This window comes from Ptiloglossa arizonensis, chromosome 7 (genome assembly GCF_051014685.1).
Source record: "Ptiloglossa arizonensis isolate GNS036 chromosome 7, iyPtiAriz1_principal, whole genome shotgun sequence".
In the NCBI taxonomy this organism is placed as follows: Eukaryota; Metazoa; Arthropoda; class Insecta; order Hymenoptera; family Colletidae; genus Ptiloglossa; species Ptiloglossa arizonensis.
This window is the reverse complement of record NC_135054.1, coordinates 2,828,819-2,850,712: the sequence shown is the minus strand read 5'-3', so window position 1 is coordinate 2,850,712 and position 21,894 is coordinate 2,828,819. Positions and strand designations below refer to the sequence as shown.

General features: G+C 31.3%; 1 protein-coding gene across 9 annotated transcripts in view; it reads left to right on the top strand.

The window, feature by feature from the left end:
- Ipk1 (Inositol phosphate kinase 1) overlaps positions 1–21,894 on the top strand; it is a 375,197-nt gene that overhangs the window by 283,969 nt on the left and 69,334 nt on the right. For 7 of the 9 annotated variants that reach the window (XM_076315767.1, XM_076315766.1, XM_076315765.1 and 4 more), the window contains one exon: positions 15,414–15,621. In XM_076315767.1, the coding sequence (XP_076171882.1) occupies positions 15,430–15,621 (192 nt within the window). In that variant the 5' untranslated portion in view covers positions 15,414–15,429. Of the gene's footprint in view, positions 1–3,006; positions 3,188–15,413; positions 15,622–21,894 lie in introns of those variants that run through there. The other 2 variants (XM_076315763.1, XM_076315762.1) reach the window with 2 other exon arrangements.

Sequence of the window (21,894 nt, the reverse complement as noted above, 5' to 3'; positions counted from 1 at the left end):
GTATGAAGCAATATGATATATTTTCTCAATACGAACTACGGCTGATAAGTCCCCACTTTAACGCCTAGAGTAAATAATAACGCCAGCGTGTGTGGTGGGTATATCCCGGTATTCGTCCGGAACGATAAAACTGCCGTGACGGAGATATTTCGGTTAAGTATTAACAACGGAAGACAATTTTGGAACAGTTTAAACACTTTTGAAATCCTTTCAGTGCGAGCCACTGTACGTAGCGCTCTACGTAGCGATACGCAAAGCCATTTATATTAAAACTTTAACATTTATTTCCCCGAAGTTTCCAAACTTTTGAACGTTTCATTAAATTCTTGCAACTCTCCGGCTCTTTTATGTGTAAGAAATCTGTTTCAACAAAAAGTGCAACAAACAAATTAACATAGATTCTCGTCAAAAAGATCCGGTATTACTCAACCAGTGTGCTCCACATCCTTCATCGCTGCCAGTTTCACCCACGCCATGCTTGGTTACACGAAGACCTGCATGACAATGATTTTCACAATCCAATTCAATTCTGTGAATGAAGTTCGTGATGTAACAATGACTTTATTCGGAGAATTCTATACGGTGATGAAGCAACTTTCACGAAACGCGGAAATGTAAATGATCGAAACACGTAATATCAGCCTGCTCGAAAATCCTCATTGACTCCTACAAGTCGAGCACCAGAGACAATAAAATGTAAAATATATTGTATTATTATAAATAATATTTATAAATTATTTTCCATGTTATATGTTTAAGAATCAAAGTATCGATGAGCAAAATTCTTATCTGGATAAATAACTTTTTAGTCATTACTGTTTGAAAAAAGATTAGAATCAGGGATCCTAACCCGAACTCTAACCCAGTTCTGCTCTCAATATCCTAGAGTAACCCGCGTAACAGGGTTAACCAACACGTAGAAGTTTGATCAACCCGGTTAACCTGTTCTTACGGATTAATACACCTATGGGATTAACAAAGTATAGAAACACAAAATATTAGAAGGTAAGGTTTAATTTACCGGAGTTTCACGCAATGATCGATTTCCATAATTCTGGAATATGTTAAAAACCACGTTTTTCTTTACTCGAAAATCAGCTTTATTTCAGTTTCCGAGATATTAAGGAGAATATATTGGTACAACACATTGCAGTCTGGCTAGGGACGTACTATGTCCGTGACTACGTACACAAATGCAGTCGATAGGGTATCCGTTTCATTTTTTTATTGTACACCGATTGTTTCGAACAGCAAAGGCGTCCAAAGTTATAGCACCAATGTCACCTAACTGTTGCTCGTGACAGAGAAAATTTAAGCCAACTCAACACTAAGAAAGCCGGTTATTGTGTCGAGTGTACATATAGCTAAACTACAGTGGACTAACATACACACATCTATGTTCCTTTATGTGTCAGTAACTAAGGCAGACCAGGTTTTTGTGCACAGGAAGAACTTGTTTAAAATATCTTGAAATTTGTGTACTATGTTTGCAAGATGTCTTAATTCGTGACAATCATGTTTCTCCCAATATTCTAAAATATTTTCTTTTCTATCTATTTTCGGAGTCTTGGGAAAAGAATGCAGTGCAGCTGCTACGTTAAAAACTGACTTAATTCGTATTCATTATCTTTCTTTAATAAAAATTTTTCAAAATCATCATTTGACGCAGAACGTGAAAAATTTGTTGTTGTTTGTTCAATTACATTATCGGAGTTCAGTTTCTCGTATCTTTTTCCATAAATTTATTAAACGAACCATCGTAATGTCTTTTTTATCTTTACATAATAAATTCTTATACTTTGCATCTGAAAAATTAGAAGCTAATAAAGATTTATTTCTTAAAATTTCCCGATTACATATTGCATTTAACAAGATTTCCACGAAATAATTCTTTTCAATTTTTCTTAATCTTAATGTACATTGTAACCATATTGCATAAAAGTTTCCCATTATTCGTATTGCATCCTAGTGATTGCTATTTTGATTAATTGCAATGTTATAGTTAATTGTTGTGTTTTCTCAATTATTATCTGTCAAAAATTTATCATATAATTTGAATTGTATACAAATTTTTTTAATTTCTATTAATATTTCTAACATGATACAAGTAGGACTCCATCTAGTGGAACAATCTAAGATTGGTCTTCGCAATTTTATTGAGTTTAAAAGCATTGCCGTAATAGAAGTTTGAAGCTTCTTTATCAATTCACGTATCCTCCGCAATAAATCATGTTTCAAAAGTTTGCATAATATCATATACGGCTAATTGCCGTATGTGCAACGCAACGTACAGCTATCAGTTCCAGATTATGTTCCTCCGTGGCAAACAATTCATTGCCTTCCAAAAAAAATTGACCATCATATTTTTCGAGAAAAGCGTGAGCTGTTTCACCTTCATCTTCCTCAAATTAAAGTAATGGTCAAAAATATTTAGCTCTTATTCTAACAGTCTCACTAATTTAATCATGTTAGAACCGTTGTCAATTATTATTGTATAAATATTATTTACGGTCAGATAAAATTCTCGTAAAGTATTAATAACAAAATTTGTCAGATTTTCGCTTTTATACCGAGTAAAAGTGTCTTCTGATCTTAGTGTGTAGTATTTAAAATATACTTTTATTTTATTTTTTATTTCCTTCCTGACTTTTACTTTTGCTTCTTTTATAATGTATTCTCGAATATTATTCCGAGTAATTGTTATTGGAGGACTAATTGTTCCTAGTGTAGGATTATTTTTCTACAAGCAGAATCAGCAAGAATAGAAAGTGGTCGACCGTTTTTTGTTATTAACTCGACACATGCATTTATAAGATATTGTCCGGACATTATTATTGAATTTGATGTAGACACGAATGACTCCTGTAATCTACTTCTCTTCCAGTCCTCGTCAGGCAGTCGTATAGACAAGACGTGTGTTGATATCGCTCGCGAATCATTGGTACATATACACAGTGTATAGTTGTGTGTTTCAAATACAAAGAAATATATCCAAATCATCTGCTTGGCTATAGTGGTGTGAGTCCGTGTCTGTGCATTTTAACGGTATAGAAACGGAGCCAACAGTGTCGCCTATTCGGTTAAAAATATCCAAAATAGGAAACAAATACACAACTGCAAAATCACCGAACGCTACTGTCAACGATCTCGAAATGGCAATGTGTGAATCATCAAAATTAATCCAAAGGTTAGTTGCAAATAAGAAAAGGAAAATCCACCCGACTATAGAAGTAACAGATTTCTTGTCAAACACACACGCACCATCGCAAACTGAAACATGGCTACAGGATATTTCTACAAATAATACAATACAGCATTCTGGCACATACAAACACAAACGATGATCAACCTAATAATATTACAGTAACCGAAACAGCTAAACCTCCTCCAATATTCATATAAGCGCAAATCATGGATCCGATAATAGAGGTGCTCGAACAACAAGCAGGCAGCAACAATTTTGTATTAAAACAGCTAAAGGATAATCAAATAAGACTACAACTAAATACATCCAATCTTTACAGAAAAATAGTAGATATTCTAAGAAGTATTTACAAAGTAATTCTTCGAGAAATGTATCTGAAAACTAACGCAAACAGAATAATTGAAGAATGAAAACATCACGATCATTCGGTTAGAGCAATTAGCAACTCAAGTCAAGTTTGATTCCAAACAGCCGTTATCTCTCTTTGCTATTCAACTTGAACCAAACGACAATAACAAAAACATATACGATATAGATAAATTATTAAATTCCATAGCTAAGTGTGAACCTGCAAGGCCAAACTGAGACACCACAATGCTTCTGCTGCCAAGCGTTCGGGTACACAAAAAATTATTGTCGTGGATTACCTGCATGCGTTACATGTGTGGGCAATCACCTAATACTGCAATGCCCAAAAAAGGGCAAAGTTGAAAATGTAAAATATAGTAACTGTGAAGGAAATCATCCTGTAAGCTATAAAGGTTTCATGGTACGTAAACAATTGCAACAGTAGCTGTGTCCCACTCTAAAAACAACAACCAAATCTCATCTGAGGGAAATTAATAAAAATCAACGGTCATATCACGCTATACTTTATCCGACCATAACTCTCTCGCAACTTCAGAGCTAGAATCATAGTTCCATTATAAATAAAAGATCTTACGCCAAAGTAACTGCACAACAAAATACAGAACCACAATCAATCCCACTGAAAATTATACATCAGAAATTAAACAACTATTAATACAAACAATCAAAAACACAGAGCTTATAATTAATATGCTAACTATGCAAACCTCAACAATCCAACAACAATCGCGATAATTAATTGAACTAGTTACAAAATAATGAATGATAATAAATAATGGATAGACTGCAACAAAGATTGTACGAATTAAAAACATTTATTTTCACACATGGTATTGACATTCTGTTAATTTCTGAGACTCCACCTCGCAAACAAAAATTACATAAAAATCCCGTACCGCTCTAAATACGACACCAAACATACGTCAGGTAAAGTTCACGAATGAACTGCTATCATTATTAAAAATAGCGTAAAACACTATTCACATAGTACCACTGCACTGGACTATCTTCAAGGAATGACAATCACGATAGGGAGTAAATATTTAATAGCAGGAGATTTTAATGCTAAGCACTCTCACTGGGTATCGAAAGAAGCTTCTCTCAGAGGCAGAGTGCTTCTCCATGCCATGAACAAGCTTAATTTAACACCACTATCAACTGGTGGACTTACCTATTGACCATCGACAATAGAAAAAACTCCTAACCTTATAGATTTTGTCATAATTAAAGGATTAAACAGGACACACTTCAAAACATTGTTAAGCCTAGAATTGAGTTCGGATTGTATACCTATATTAATTGAATACCATGAAAATACATTACGCGCAGAAATAACTTCCTTCCTACATAACAGCACTAGAAACTGGGATAATTTTAAATCAATAATCGATGAAAACCTGAATTGTAACATATCTCTAAAAATACCCGAACGTATCGAGAACGCAGTAGTCTACCTGACGCAAACAATTTAACAAGCAGCTTGGTCCTCGACCATCATTACAGGAAAGAGAAACCCTGGTTTATTGTATCCGACTGCTCTAGCACAAAAAATAAAACAAACAAGGAAAACTAAAGCACAGTGGTAAAAGATTAAATTAAAAAGTCACCGGGCTTATCAGAATGAGATAAGCGAAAGAATAATCAAGGAACTCTTAGACAAAGACGTAGAGATGACGACTATAATATCTAACGCCATTCTCAGAATTCTCTATTTTCCTAATTTATAGAAACTAGCTGAAATCATAATGCTGCTGAAATCGAACAAAAGTATTTACAAACCCTCTTCATATATGCCTATTTCTCTTCTGCCATTATTATTAAAAATTGTGGAAAAATAATTTTAGTATGACTGAAGGAAATCATCGATAACAAACACCTAATTCCAGACCATCAGTTTGGCTTCAGGGAGAAGCATGCTACAATTGTACGAGCTCTCAGATTAATTAATGAAATTATCTCTGCCCTTGAATGCAAAAAATACTGCATATGCTTATTCCTAGACATAGAAAAAGCATTCAATAAAGTACAGAATGAAAACGTGCCGAAATATATAAAGCAATAATTCCCAAACATAGTCTATGAACATTTAAAATTCTACCTTAATAACAGAACTTTCTATGTAAAAGTAAAAGACTCGTGTACAACCAGTATTGAGCTCAGTATTGTACACATTACACACATCAGAGATTCCAACGACACAACTAGTATAATATATACATTCGCAGATAACACTGAAATAGTAACAACACATGAATACTCAGAAGAAGCAGCTAATAACCTACAAAACAATATTCACTTATTAAAAAGATAGTTGAATGAACGAAGAATGAAGGTCAACTATAATAAATGCAACCACATTACTTTCATTCTCTGCAAATCAAATACTGGAAAAATAATCCTTCATAATAACGAAATTCCACAAATAAAAGTAGTTAAATACCTAGGATTTCACCTTGACTGAAAATTAACATAGGCACAACACATACGTAAAAAAATTAATCAAATTAGAATCAAGAGGAAGGACATGTACTGGCTGACAGTAAGCAATCTAAATTAATTATTCAAAACAAACTACTAATTTATAAAGTCATAATTAAACCTATATGGACATATGGCATCCAATTATGGGGTACAGCAGCAACGAGTCACATAACTAAAATGGAGGCTATGCAATCAATAGTACTAAGAATGGTAACAAATGCATTTTGGTATATCAAAAACGAAGAGTTAAAAAAACATAAAAATTCTTTCCGTCGAAAGGAAAATTCAATTCCATGCAGGCAGATATAAAACAAAAACAATGAACCACCCAAATTTTTATTATTTTGTAACAAATATATACAATATAAGAAAGCATGGAAAATAAAGCTTTTTGAAAAGAAATTTTATTTACAATTTGTTTAAAATTGTATGTCTTCATGGGCGAAAAATTAATACGAAATTAAAAATAGATTGCAAAAAGAACTATTAATTGTGAAACCACAATAGTACTTAGTAATTATTTGAAATAAATCCGTAGTTACATACAATCTATAAATAATAATAAAACTTTAATCATAAATATCTCAAAAACTATTAAGTAGTTGCCCTTGTAATGCTACATTTTCTTGAACTGGATGACTAAATCTACAAACGTGCAAGGTTTCAACTAAATTAATGATCCGCAGGACTTGCACTCTCCTTGTCAGCCAACTGTTCTTTAACACAAGCTTGAATATTATTTTGAAATAATAAGATTTTTGCTATATGCACAAATGCGTATTCGTTAAAGATCGAAAGTGCTATTTGCTATTTGTCGAATGTTTGTATGTTTTGGTACGCAGTCATTTTATCAACAACGAACGGGAAATAATCGAAGTTCGGGAAATGCCGAACATTTGCCATCAATCATTTAACCATACTACTACGTATTTTACTGAACGACAAACATTCGTTATTCGTCATTCAGTGAAAACCCGAAATCTATCGAATCGCCTTAAGAGGAATACCTTACGTGTGAAAAAAAACTGATATTTGGGAATTTTACCTGACAGCATGGAACGCCTGATGTAATTATTTCACGCATATATTAGAAACATATACTTTGAACAATACTTTTGACAGTTTTCATACAAAAATGTTAATGGATATAGAAAATATAGGTGTCCTCGTATAGCACTCCTCGAATTTCCTAGACGCATTTTTGAACAGACTTCTTTGGTCCTAATCCTCAGAATTGAATAAAATTAAAATTTTTAGGAACTAAACGAATATTGTAAAAATATTTTTTCATCTAGAAACAAAATGCTTTCCAAGAACAATATGTAACTTTTGTATAAATATTCGACAGTTTTTAAAATTTTCTTAAACATTGATGGAGGGGAAAAAAATCTGTCCCTGCAATGGAATAGTTAAATTGGATAGAGCATGTTATTGCGAATATACAATTAAAATCTCAAGCCAATCGAATAAGTTGTTTCGGTGAAAAGTTATCCATCAATTTGAAACAATCTGTTTTAAGAAAAATATGTTTAAGCATTAGAACATGCTTCGCAGAAAATGTTATATTTTTGTTGATCTTAGTTTTTCACGTAATAGCTAGTGGCTCAGTCTTTCTAGGGTTAACGAAGTATTTAATCCAATGGTTGTTCGCGTAAGCTTTTGTCGACAATCAAAATTTGTTCAAGTTAAAAAAAAAAAAAAACACGGACTTGGTATCGAAGCTATCGGTAAATGCTAGAAATTTGATACAGACCGACGATGATGGTGTAAAATCTCTAAATTGGACAATTCCACGGAGAATGATTCGGTTGCGTATGGCAGCGTGTACCTACTTCTCGTTTGCAGTCTCGGTCCACTCTCTTTTGGAACAGTATGCTATTATTTGCCACAAGTGCAACGGTGTCCACGTCACCATTTTACTTGCACAGCCGTTTGGTTTAAAGGCCATCGCGTAAACCGCGATACGCGACGATGACGCGCGCGCGCCGTTCTTTTTTTCAACTTATGACCGAGTAAAATATACTGTTTCCAATGATTGAGGTCATCTATCCGATAAAAAAAGAAAGATGGTAGCGTCGAGTACTGACCGAGGAAACTTCTCATCGAATTGGCTTCACGCGTCGGACGTAGAAATAAATAATTTGGAGATTTATGAACAGCTGCCGAGTTTCTGAACAATTTGTATAATTTATGAGAAATTTTTTATTGCTTTAATCTATAGTATATTGAATTTATCCAGTTATTTCGACAAAATTTATAAATTTCTAACGATCTAACATCGCCAGAGTTATAACTGTAACTGCAATCAATAAGTTCAATTTCTTAATTTTTAATTGCAATTTTTTAAAAATCGATAAATTGTTAATTACAACTGCAATTACAGTTTGCTAACACCAAACACTAATTCGTTGTTAAATTGTATTATGTGTTTCATACAATTGAAAGCTAATAATTAATTTCGTAATTACAATCAAGATCTGACTTTTCAATTGCTATCGAAGTTGGTATTTTGTGACGACGCGATATAAACAATTCAAATTAATGTTTTTATTTTTGGTGTTTCTTTCGGCAAGGCATTTGAAAATCAGTCTCTTTACTACAAACAACTACTTGGACCAACTATGTATTTACCCTTTTTTTTCTCACTGTTAACAACATTATTTGGTAGGCATACATTCTTGTTGTTTTTCTCGTGGTTTATTATGATTCTTAAAGGCGATTTCCAATGTTTGATTACCCAATATTATGATTCTTAAGCGCGTTATTTATACATTTATATTTTTTAGCTGAAAAGATGGGAGATTTATCATACGTACTCTTAATACAATTTATTTATCATATTGTTTCTATGTATTCGATAATGATCATGGTAATCAGGATGGTGGTTTATTCATATTGTGTGAAAATTCGTTCGCTTCAAACCGTAAAAGCTGCATGTCATCTAAAAGTAGTTTCACTAATTTGTAAATTATCTTTAATCGTACGAAAATGTTACACATTTATTTTGATTTCCAACGAATAGCATTTACGTCTCCTGTTGTTCCGTTCCCTTAGATTTAGGGAGGGGAGATCGACCACAAAATTGTATGTCGGTCAGACGAATCGACGAATTTGCAACAACCGAAGCAAATTCATAAAAGCAAAAGGGGGATTGATTTCATGAATTTTGAATACCAAATCCACCTTTGTCTTTTCATAGATCAATTAGAATGTATACGGTTAGTTAAGCTAGTTGTCTCACCTGTTTGTACTTGGATTCTATCGATCAGTCATTAATAATTCAGTAAATGTTCGTAAAATTCGATTAACGAAAGTACGTTGTAACAAAGGTTACGCGATATCTGAATGCACAATACGGGCTTCATTACCAACGTCACGTTAAATTTGAAATTGCAAATCGGCTTCGAATTGATCAACAATCAGCTGCTGATGTCGAGACCACTGCATGATTGTTTTACAATTTCAAGCACAATTGTACGTGTAATTCTAACCGTAGATTAAAACTCGACCGATCGACATTTGCGTTTCTAAAATTTTGCTCCACGACCTGAGCAACGGATGACTTTTGATCAACTTTCACTGATTTTTATCGACACGCCAATTTGTCGATACACGTAGCTTTATTGACGCGAATGTTTATAGAAATTACTACTGGAACTAGTTTATCACGAGACAAGAAATCTTTCAGAGCGTTAATTAACACAAATTAATTCCGCTGATAACACTTTCTAATTTAATTGACTCAGTACTATCGGTCACGTTTACTTCGACACTACTCGTACTTAACCACGATAAAATAGAAATATAACATTCAATAAAACTTAACAACATCGATTTCCTAGCGTATATTCAGTTCTCCGTATTATTTAAAAATCTGATTTTTTTAAGAGCATTATAAAGACACGTATAGAATCGTTTTCGAAATGCTTGGTAAGAAATTTCATTATCGAGATTACAAAGTCTGTACGTATTTAATACTATTTTATTAAGAACAATTATTGTACGCACTCGACTCCAAAGAATGAATTGACTTGTTTTATATCTTTTACTTACTGTTATCATTTAACATATCAATTACAGTAAATGTACTTTCTCTTGCTTTGTAAGTAGTTGTAAATAAATTTTCATTCTTAACGAAGCAAAATTCAAGCAATAAAACGATAACGAAAGATCAGCGAAAAACTAAATATCTACTACGTTTATTCAGAAAATTTATAAAAAGTTTCGTATCGGAGAATAATTATTGTCTGTATGAAAGTTTCGTTTCGTTGAATTTTGGTGTAATTGAATTAAATTGCAACTAATTTCGTAAATTGAAACTGATATCGTTCATAAAAGAAATACATTCAACTGTACCGCACATATTTCATATTTTCTTTTTTCATTATTTAAAAAAAGATATCATTATACTTTATAATTATTAATGTTAGGTGAACAGGTACTTTATCTTGAGAAATAATGTCGTCATGTAAAAAAATTCAATAAACAAAATTTACGTTCACTGTTTCGATTGATCTATTAAAATATGAATATTTATCGTTAAAACAATCCATTCTACGCATACAGAATGAGTCTTGTGACACGACAACTTCAAATAACTTATAAGTTATTTGTTTTACAAAAGAATATTCCGAACAAAAATTACATGGTTCCCAAGAGGACATACAGTACTCTAATCGGTTTTATGTTATTTTATCTTTTTATCGAAATATGGAGATCACTTCCAATTTTTTAAATGCAATAACTAATATTTCTTCTCAAATTCAATTAAAATATCAAATATACATAAGAAAGTATGGTACGAAATACGATCTAAAATAAATAATTACTAAAATATTCTCAAATAAATTATCTTGTATTAAAAAATATCATTAATTAGCATGACTATTAGAGCAATTTGTAAGACGGATCATATTAATAAACACTGTCCTTAGTAACAGCGAGAAATACGATATGATAATTGATAGTAACAGACAACTATTCAAACATCGTTTAAAATAAAATTTGTTTTGCGAGTATCTCGGTTAATATTAATTTTAAATTTTATTTGATATAATACTTTTTCAAGCAAAAGTTAACACTTGTACCAGATTTGGGAACAAATATCAATCATTCTATTTAGAAAATTAAAAGTGACCATATCTCGATAAAAAAGCATAATAACATAGAAACGAATACATTACTGTATGCCCCTTTAAGAAATCGTACAATTTTAACGTAGAACATTTTTTTGTACAACAAATAAGTCATGAGTTGTTTAAAGTTGTCACGTTACAAGATTCACCCTGTATAACTGCGAACTGTTTTGAAAACCAAACTTAATCGTCTCTTAATAAATTACATTAACCCTTCCAACATGTGCAAAAATAGCACACAACAATTTGTGCTACTTGTATTGTAACAATGTTACAATCATTCTATTTTTTAAATAAAAGTCAAAGTTATAGGCTAGAAAAGAAAGTCATCGTGTATTCAAGAGAGTAAATGAAATACTTCTGTAGAAAACTTAATAATCATTTTCAAATAAATACGAGCGAAATTCCTCAAAACAATAAAAGAATGTATACGCCAATCTTAGGCAACATTTACTATCGCCATAACCAACCAAACCCCAGTGAATGTAGTATGGAATAAAACAAAAAATATTAGTAGATCACGACATAATACAGAGATCTTTACCTTACATGATGAAAGTCATGTAACTAATTCAGAAGCAAGAGCCGATCTACTTGCCAATATTTTTTCTAAGAACGTTAATAGCGCCAATAACGGTTTATTCTTCCTTTCAAACGAAAATAATAGTTCAAACTCATCAGATTCTAGCAATGACTCGAACAATCTTATTACAAACTCGATGCTTAATGCCGATATATCCTTAGATAAACTAGTAGCACTCATAGAATCAATTAAAAATTCATCTCCAAGACCAGACAATACACAAAATATACTTTTTGAAACAATTACCTCTAATCGGACTAGAGTATCTTCTAAAAATTTATGATTAGATTGTCAAGTCTCTAACAACGAATGGAGAAAAGCAATCATCATCCCTATCCTCAAGTAGAAACAAAGATAAACCCATCAGCCATAGAACTATCTTCCTAATCAACTCTACCTGTAAATTACTTGAAAAAATGATTGAGAAAACGCTAAGATAATTCTTAGAATCAAATAACGTTCTAGATCCTAACCAATATGGATTCTGCCAACATCGTTCAATCTTAAACGTTTCCATTAACATGGAATCAAATATCTGTGATACATTTGTGTTTGATTCAATTGGTGTTGATGAGAAAAAGTAGGTGGTAGCATTAGAGATGCCGAGTAGTTATCTGTAGTTCATATTTCTGTCACCATATATGGTGTCTCTAATGTAAACAGCTGTTCTGATAAGTGAATACAGACCTCTACAAATTTCTATCTGCGTAGCTTAATCTCAAGATTCTACATTTTTGGTATGTATAATTTTTATACTTATATGAATAAAAATAGAGAAGGAGTAATTAATGTTCAAAATTAAATTTCTTTCGTACTATCCTTTTTGTTAAATGGGTATAACTTTGGTCCGGGGATAACTTTGGCTCAGAATTTGAAAAAACATTGATCCAACCTCAATTTCTAACTTTCTTAGTTTCTCTATCATGGCTATAAATACACATTTTTTTCAAATACAGTTTTATTGATTTCTCAGCATAAATTAACAGTTTTTTTCTTATTTGTTGTAAAGTGTCGTGGCTCATTAACCGCGAAAGTAAGATACGCAAGCATATGCGAATTACACTCTAGAAACGTTCGATCGTTCGATTGTTCTATCGAACCATTTTGACTCCTAACACTTCAAAGAAGTAGTGAACTATATCATATTTGAAATAAAGAAACTCCAATTTATGTTAATTTTGTACTAAATTTTCATTTATTTGGGACCATTGGAACCTCAATAGAACTTAGACTACCAACTTAAGTAAATTTTTGTTTACTTAATGCTTTGTTTACTTTTACTTAAACTTCTGAATACAAAAAAAAAAGTATTGCCGCAATAGTAATTACATAATTCATTTCAAGTTTTGGTCAAATAGTAGAAAATTACAAGATTTTGGGTAAAAATTACTCAATCTTACGGTATCTAGATCTTCGACGAATTCTGTAAGTTTCTGATAAGCATCGACCGATACACTTGTGCTCAACTGTTTGACGAAATACCATTTCATTTCGAAATCAGAGAATTTTTTCTTCTGTTCAGCAATATACTTACTTCTACCCATTTCTATTTTCAAAGTATGCAATATACAAGGTATTCAAAAACATGTAAGCATAATTTTAGATGCAAATTCAACACGTTAAAATAAAACAAAGTTCATATAAACCTTGTTTTCAAATTACAAGTGTTTTTATCTTATACCAATTGTTCAACTATCATCACAGAAATTATCTTCGGCTCGAATTCAGTCTTCTAAATGTCTTATCATAGACAACCTTTGTTCAAAAGTACCAAATATTGTTCGAATTCCCTGGTAACTCTTTTGAATGCGCAATTGGGGTACCTTAACGTAATATATAATACATGTGTCGTGCAAGCTCAGTTTATTATAACTATTACTAAAAGACAAAAATGACTGTAACTGAAAAACAGTCATATCAGGCATATGTATACATGAACTTTACGCCTCTAAATTTATTATACCCCCGTGTTTTAGAACATTTTGTATCTAACTAACGACCATACCATGTAAGATCACTTAAGATAAGCTACGTTACTCGGGGTTAGTATTTATATGTCGTTGGCTTGTACAGATAATTTGACTCCGATGAAAGAGAAGTAAAAGGTAAATACGACGAAAAGATTGTGAACATACTCTAGTGAGTCTAGAGAAGAGTGAAATTATCAAATTTAGAAAAGGAGGCAGGTAGAATGAAATGCATAAGGTGGAATTGAAAGGGACAGAAGACAGAGGAAGAATGGCTTCAACTGGACTAGAAAGATAAAACTCTTTGATAAACTTTTAAGAGAAAGTATTATTCTGTATGACACGAAAATGTCAGATTGGAAGAATAGAGAAAGGGAAGAAAAGCTACAGCACTTTATAAAGTCAATTTTAGGAGTAGACTGGAGAACACGGGTATACATTCTGGGGTAAGAGAAGAGAAGAGGAAATATGAAGTAAAAGACAAAACGAAGAAGAAAGTTGAAATGCAATACGAGGAGTAGTCAAGGAGAGCAAAAAGCAGTGATTTAGCAAAGAAATGCAAGGAGAAAATTGAAAAACAAGAGATTGAAAAGATAGCAAGGTGAAAGTAAAAAAGAAGGAACTGTAAAGTAGGAAGAGGCAAGGAATGTAGGTAATGGAGAAATTAAAGAGAAGAGATAGGAAGTTAACAGGGCAGAAAAGAGAGGTTGGAATTCTAAAATCGAGATACGATAGGTTATACAAAGACATTAGACCCATAGACATGTCGAGATATCTCAATAAAAACAAGAAACAAAAGAGAATAATAAGCATGCAAAGGTTTGAATAGAAAATGCGACGAGAAAAGGGATGTACGGGGGCATGTATTTCACAGAAATTTTGAATGATAATGGAGATGAAATTGAGTGGATAAGAATGGGTAGAACAAAAGAAAAGAGGTATAAGACGAAGGCGATGAGTGCATAGAGCGTAAAGAGAGGGAAACAAGTGAAATGACGTAGATGATGGAAAACAAAGAAGTAATTGGAGGTTGAAGTAAGGATAAAATAAGGAGAAACAAATTAATAGTGAAAAAGGAATGGATGGAAATATAGATTAAGATTATAAAATGGTTTAAAGAACACTTGTTGTAATTTTGAGAAGAAAATGTTTATAAAATTTTATATATCTATATAATAAAATGGTAAACACAAAATATGTACTTAATATAAAAATGCGTTCGAACGAAATTAACTATCACAAATAATGCAGAAAATTATAAAAATATTTTATGTTCAAATAACAATGGTATAAGTTTATATATTGCTTGTTATATTCAAAACAAAACCTTATAACAAATATAGTCCAAACATGAATGGTTTATTTTAGACAAATAAATGGTTATTAAATATATAAATAATTAAATTGTACAACAAGAATATACGTAGATAATTTAAGTTACAATTTAATTACATACGTATTTCTAGGTACAAAAGAATCATATGTTGTACATATATTGTATTCTTACATTCATTATAATATAGTAGAATAAAAAAAATTATCAAATATCCACTGACCATGTACTGTAATTGCTGTATACAGAAGTTGTATATTAAGTAATGTATTACTAACTTACGTATACCTACACGAATTACGTGACTTCTTTTTACAAGAACCTTCATCTATTTTCACAGGGATAGGGATAACAGAATGAGAATCAACGAAGGAAATCCTGTGGAGACCACTACGCTTTCTTCGGAATCGATGACCACTTCCACCGGAAGCTCGGGCGACGATTATCCGGTGATTCCAAGGTCTCCCCTTCCTTTCACGACATTCTCCATCGAGGACTGTGTTTACAGAGGCGAAGGGAATGCTAACGTCGTTATTGCGCTGTCACAAGTAAGTCGATAAATCTCGTTCCCTGTTTGGTAGAATATGTTCTCAATACGGCTATGTTCTTCGCTACCATTTTGTTCTCACAGGGCTCTTATGTCACATTATTGCAAATGAAAAAATTGAAAATCGCCTTACCATTTTTTCTTAAACACTAGTTTCCACAAAACATTCATTGCTTGGACTTAAAACATTGTGCAAAGTTATTGACCCCTTCAGTCTTTTTTAAATCCTTTTTCATTCAGATGGGTTTTACGATTCAAATAAATGATAAGTAAGTGGTGTTAAATTGTACGAATAAGCGTTCTCTATTAGACATTTACTCCCATTAATATTTGGCAATGCATTTTGAAATTTATAGTTCGATTTGATTGTAAAAGATTGTCAAAAATTATCGTCTCTTCCGCCAAGCACAAAGCGTAAATTTCTTCTAATGTAAGATTTTCTCTCAGAGTAACTATTTGTTTCAATAATATCTTCTGTTGTTGACGATTTCGTAAGGAGACATATTTTGATGTCCATTCTAATTTGTTTCTTCCACTCGGTGAGTTCAAAATATAGACATCAAATTTTGTCATCATTCCAAGGCAATGAAACGATGGAACTACACATACTTGGGACACATTTAACCTCATTGTCATCTTCACTTGTAATCATCTTCATTTATTGGCTTTAGTCGTGCACAATGTGGTATATCTAAATCAGGGGTGAAGAACTTTTTGGCATTGGAAGTTCACGCTTCGTGCACAGTTAATTTTATCAAACTTGTTAAGAGTAATGTACCTAAATATAAATTAACATCGTACTAGAAATTCATAAACAAGCGAACGAGTTTTTAGTTCACATTTTTGTTCTACATTTAGCAATGATAGCAAAAAAGACAAAAATTGCAAAAAGTATCGGACACTTCAAAAGTCCGTATATAACCTTTCAATCTTATGTAGTCTTTTTCTATCTGAACCAAAATCATAGTTTCTGAAAACATATTTAAGATATACAAGCATTAACTACATCTCTCGTGAAACTAATAAAAATTCATAAAGCAGTAGATGCGTTTCGAATATGCACTTTATTAACTGACATATATGAACGATTTTTTACAACAAAAACATAACCCAAAAGCTTGAAATATAATTGTAACCGCGAAAGGGAATGAAATACTAAACAAGATTATAAATTATACTTGTATTCTAAGATTATATGTTACTAAAGTATTACTTTATTCCAGCAGATATTCAGATATTTACTATTATAGTTTCCAACTCGCTTTTTACATTTTTCATTTTATTCTTAAATTGTATAGCTGTTACATGCGAGCAATTAATTTTAATTTTTCCCTGCATATCATAAAGTGAACTGTACGACTTCAAATACAATGTAACTTTAGCACAAGTGTCGAAGATAATCGTAGATTATTTCTTTGCTATTTGTGTTGCGTCGTAACATAGAAACGATACGTTCTTACTGCTTATTTACATTGTTAATTATACACCTGTAACGTGTAAATTGACGATAACATGTGTAAACATAACTGTAAAATAGAAGAAGTTTCTTAGAGTGATATGTTAATTAATATCATTGTTTTTAAATGTTTTTAAAAATTCATTCATTATCAAATTTATCAAGCCTCGGCCTAAAACGTTATTCAAATTCGTAACAATTTTACCGATGAGTATTAACACTTCTACCTTGTATTTCTTTTTGGAAGTGAGGTCATATTTGCAGAGCTTGTTATTATATTTTACGATGTACTACATTTATCCACTTACTTTTGAAGAAAGAAACCTTGCACAATAATTCAAACAGTTTTGAATACTTTGAAATATCATGATAATAATATACTATTTATTGTAACCATAAACCGTTATGAAATATTTCATAATAAATTAAAAATTTAATAAATATTGCCTCTTTACTTTTCGATACAAACGATGTACTGATTTGTGAGATACTGGTAATGCATTGACACCTGCATAATGAGTCAGTTAGAAGGTAAACAGAAGAAAGTGCATTAGGCGTCATGTTTCTATTAATTATAAATCAGTGTTGTCTGGAAACTGTCAGAGATTACCAAATTATTACAAAGTTAGTTAAAAAAGAGAAAAAATTATAACGAGTCATTAAATAAGAATTTTTCTTTCCACGCTCTTCAAAAGCGAAGCTTCTATGCAACGGAAATGCTCTTTTTTGCTTTGTTTTTCAAGTTGCTTAAGTATAAGAGGATTTGGACAAGTGAAAAACATTTTCTCTTTTGTTTATTCCAGCGTTCGCAGTCGTTATTCTATTCTTGATGGGCACTGTCAAGAACAGATAAAATGAACCCATAATACAAGTGATTAAACTCGTTACCGTAAGAAACTCCTCTTTATAAGTGGTGCTTGTCAAGTTCTGGTGAACTTCGATAAATCTTTCGTAACTGGGACGCAAATCGTACAATACACGTTGCTCTAAATATCAACAGGCATCATAAATTGCTACCCTTTCGGTCGATTCTCAGCATTTGCCACTTACAATTTGGAGAATTCATGGAAAATGAAATTGATTCTTCGACAATCAATTAATGTGATGACCTGAACTTTCTAAAACAATCACATTTCATTCCTGCAATATTACTACTATCAGTGTTTTCATTAGCTAATATAAAATTATTGCAATAGATTAATCTTTTCCAATATTTGATTATTTACTTCACAGATATTATATACACATATAATATTTTATATATATATAATGTATAAATATATACAGAATTTTTCAAATTGAATATTTATCAGTTTTTCATTTAAAAGATTCAACGCTTCATGACTATATTATAAACATAAACATACTTTATGTTGCAATGTAATGGAGAAACATTTGAGCATTTCCATCAATAAAAATATTTTTGGAAATAACTCGAAAACCAACAATTTTTTTACCATGATATCTTTTCATTTAAAGGAAAGATGCAATTCTTAATTGCACATGCAATATTGAAGGTGACAAAATCTAGGGTCCTACAGATGTAGGCCATTTACCTTTTTTTCTTTGATATTTTTTCATAAATGCATTAATAATGGAGTTATAGCCTGAAACAATTGCATAGACCACCCAGTATACATAGTATGTGTGTGAGCAATTTATAAGCGTAATTCTAACGAAGGTCACATAGTAAAATATTTTTAATATTTTTATGCGACATAGAATGAAGATAAAATCAAGTTCAATATGTACTCATAAATATCAATCGTTTTAAGTACAAGGTTGATTTCATTACAATTAACCAACTCGTATAAAAGCAAATACTTATTAGTGTATAGGCCCTCTATAGAATTCAAAAAGATTGAAGAAATAATATAAGTTACAAATCAAAAGAAATTATTCGTGTAAATTATAATATTGTGATAAGATTAATTACCGTTATATTTTAGAAGAAACAAAATTATTTTAAGCAAAAAAGTAAGAAATTTCAGTGTTCTCTTTTTGTAATCCATTTGAGTTCGACCAGTTGCGAGAAAAAATTCTCTATCGATCCTCAGTTAAAGATATCTAGTGATCCCATTTTCGTGTATCGTTAAGCAAAAAAATATTATCTAGTGAATTCTCTACTTACGCGATTAATTCTTTTCAAAACTTTATTTCAAAAGTTTTATAATGCATAAACTGAATTGTACGAATACAATATACTTTTGATGTACAATCTTGATTTCAAAAAGTAGTTGAATTTAAATACAGCCATATATGTACTTCTTTATGTAAAAAAATATTAAAGAAAAGAATACGTTATTGAATGCATATATATAAATTATGTATAAATATATTAATAAACACACAACCAGGTATCTACGAATCGACGTAAGTCGAAATCACATAACTCCAGAATTTATTGGACTTTCATAAAAAATATTATAAAAAATACAAAAATTTATATTTTAAATTAGTGATTGACGTATCGATATACATACATACATATGTAAGTTCACTTGAAATCAGTCATCGAACATAAGTGATGCTAGACTCGCTCGTTGTTGATTTACCTCGTTTACGTTCACAATATTCTATTCATTTTTCTTGTCAAACAAGTTTCTTAAAAACGAGAAGAAACAAACGAAGCAATATACTGGAGAGGTGGAAAGATTGTCTCTAGATGAAATCTAAATTTAGAGTTCAGAATGCTTGAAAAAAGTTATTTTACTATTGCTTGAGATTACGCATCATATTTCTCTAATATCGTGAACATCGCTCAAAAGCATTCTGTGCATTACATTCAACTCCTTGCAGTACATAGTTGATCATTATAACGCTCGTAGTTAATTGAATGATTCGTTTCAAGTTTTATTTTTTTATTTCGCATTCTTCTATCTTTTATTCCTTATTTGAAACATTTGTTCAAATAAAGTTTTTGTTCAATTCTGATGGACAATAATTTATGATGATTTAATTTTATCCCACCAGAATTAAATATTCTTCATAAAATCCTAACAATCATGAAAGAATAATGAAAGATAGACGAAATGAAATTTAATACAAGAAAAAAAAATATTTCTCTGCATAATATGTATACTAATGATATGCGCACACGCGAAGATTTGCAAAGATTTTCCTCGAATATTGTATTTTCATGTGAATATTATCAATAGATTGTTATGATTGTTCGGTTAAAAATAAGTTCAAACACGATTTTATTTAAACTATATTCAATTATATCTAATTGAAAGTTTTTCAGAAATAATTCGTACAACGTCTAAAAAAAAATAGCCCAAATATGATCATGTTTTATTAATGGAATCTTGCTAATCTATTAATAATGTTCTCGTGAAGATACAATGAACCGTATTAATGTTTTAGATTGCATTAAAAGCTGCCACATTAGTACGCATGCGACATTGCTATGAAGCTCGGTGATCAAGTGCCTGTAATGTAACGTGTTCGCTGTTGCGCTCACTTTTCGTTTATCTCGATCACTGTCATCATCGAACGGCTTAAGCGTGCCTGAATCTCAATCGACATACAAAAGGCCGATCTCTGAAATAAATTCGCGACCAACCCCGACACTATACGAATACTTGGCCCTGACTTTTCGCATTTAGTCGGACACTACATACTATATTTTGTTATTTTATCGAAAGGAAATAAAAGTTTGATTTAAACTGTTAATACACTATACACAATAATTAGAAGACCCAAAACATGAAACAATAAGAGTAACTTTCACGATATTTTTTATATACTTCAAGCGTGTGATCTTCTAATAATATTGAGTAACAGTTTGATACATAGAGTACCATCATGTAGAGTAGAAACGTACAGGTATTTCATTTCATATCAATTTTACTTGGAAATACTTTCATTTTCCGAAGTATTCATATAAATTTTCATTTGTTTACATTTACTTAATTGAATATTAAATTTCCATTCAATTTACATTTAAAAGAATATTTTGTAACGCGTTAATACATGACACCTAGCGAAAATATCATAATATCGCGTTATAATAGTGTTTTTATCATTTTAAAAGTCTGAGCAAATATTTTTCATAACATGTGCGAATATATGTAGTTTATTGTCTATTATCATTGTATTAACATAAGTTACGTTTATCTTCAAATTTATCATTTTACGCAGCGCACATGTATTACTCGAAATAACAAACTATCGACGTTAATTGTGTTAAAAGGAATCGTTAATAGGAGAGGATTGGAAACGCATAGTACTTAATTTTTAAAAGCAAAATGAATATAGTTCGAGAAACTGTATATACTACATACATATAGTTGCAACTTGTTGATAGTGAAAAACGTATTCATCGTTTTTCTTTATAAAGATAAATTTAATCGATCTTGCCACACTGCGCGTAATTTCTTAAAATAGATCTGACATCTGAAGGTATTTGCAATGCAGTATGTGATACATGTCAAGGAAAATTGAATACATTTCCTACCTGTTTACGTATACTTTAATAAATGTTTATCAAAATTTGCGTATCGGGTCGTATTGTGTGTCGTATCGGGTAAACAACTCATTACAAATGATCTTTGTTCTATATTGATTTGTGTGTATACGTTTCGATTTTAAACTGATTTCAATCTTGTGAAACGAAACGGCGAAATATAAAAGTACAAACAGTGACACGACAGTTTCTGTAAAAATTCGTTATTCTTTTATGATAGAGGATTCACTTTACGCGCAAGAAGAAAATTATTTCATAAAAAGAAAAAACGACAGTTCAAAGAAGTAGTGAAATATTACGTGTTTTACGGTGTTTACCGCCAACTTCGATTTGCAAACGTTCGTTTCACA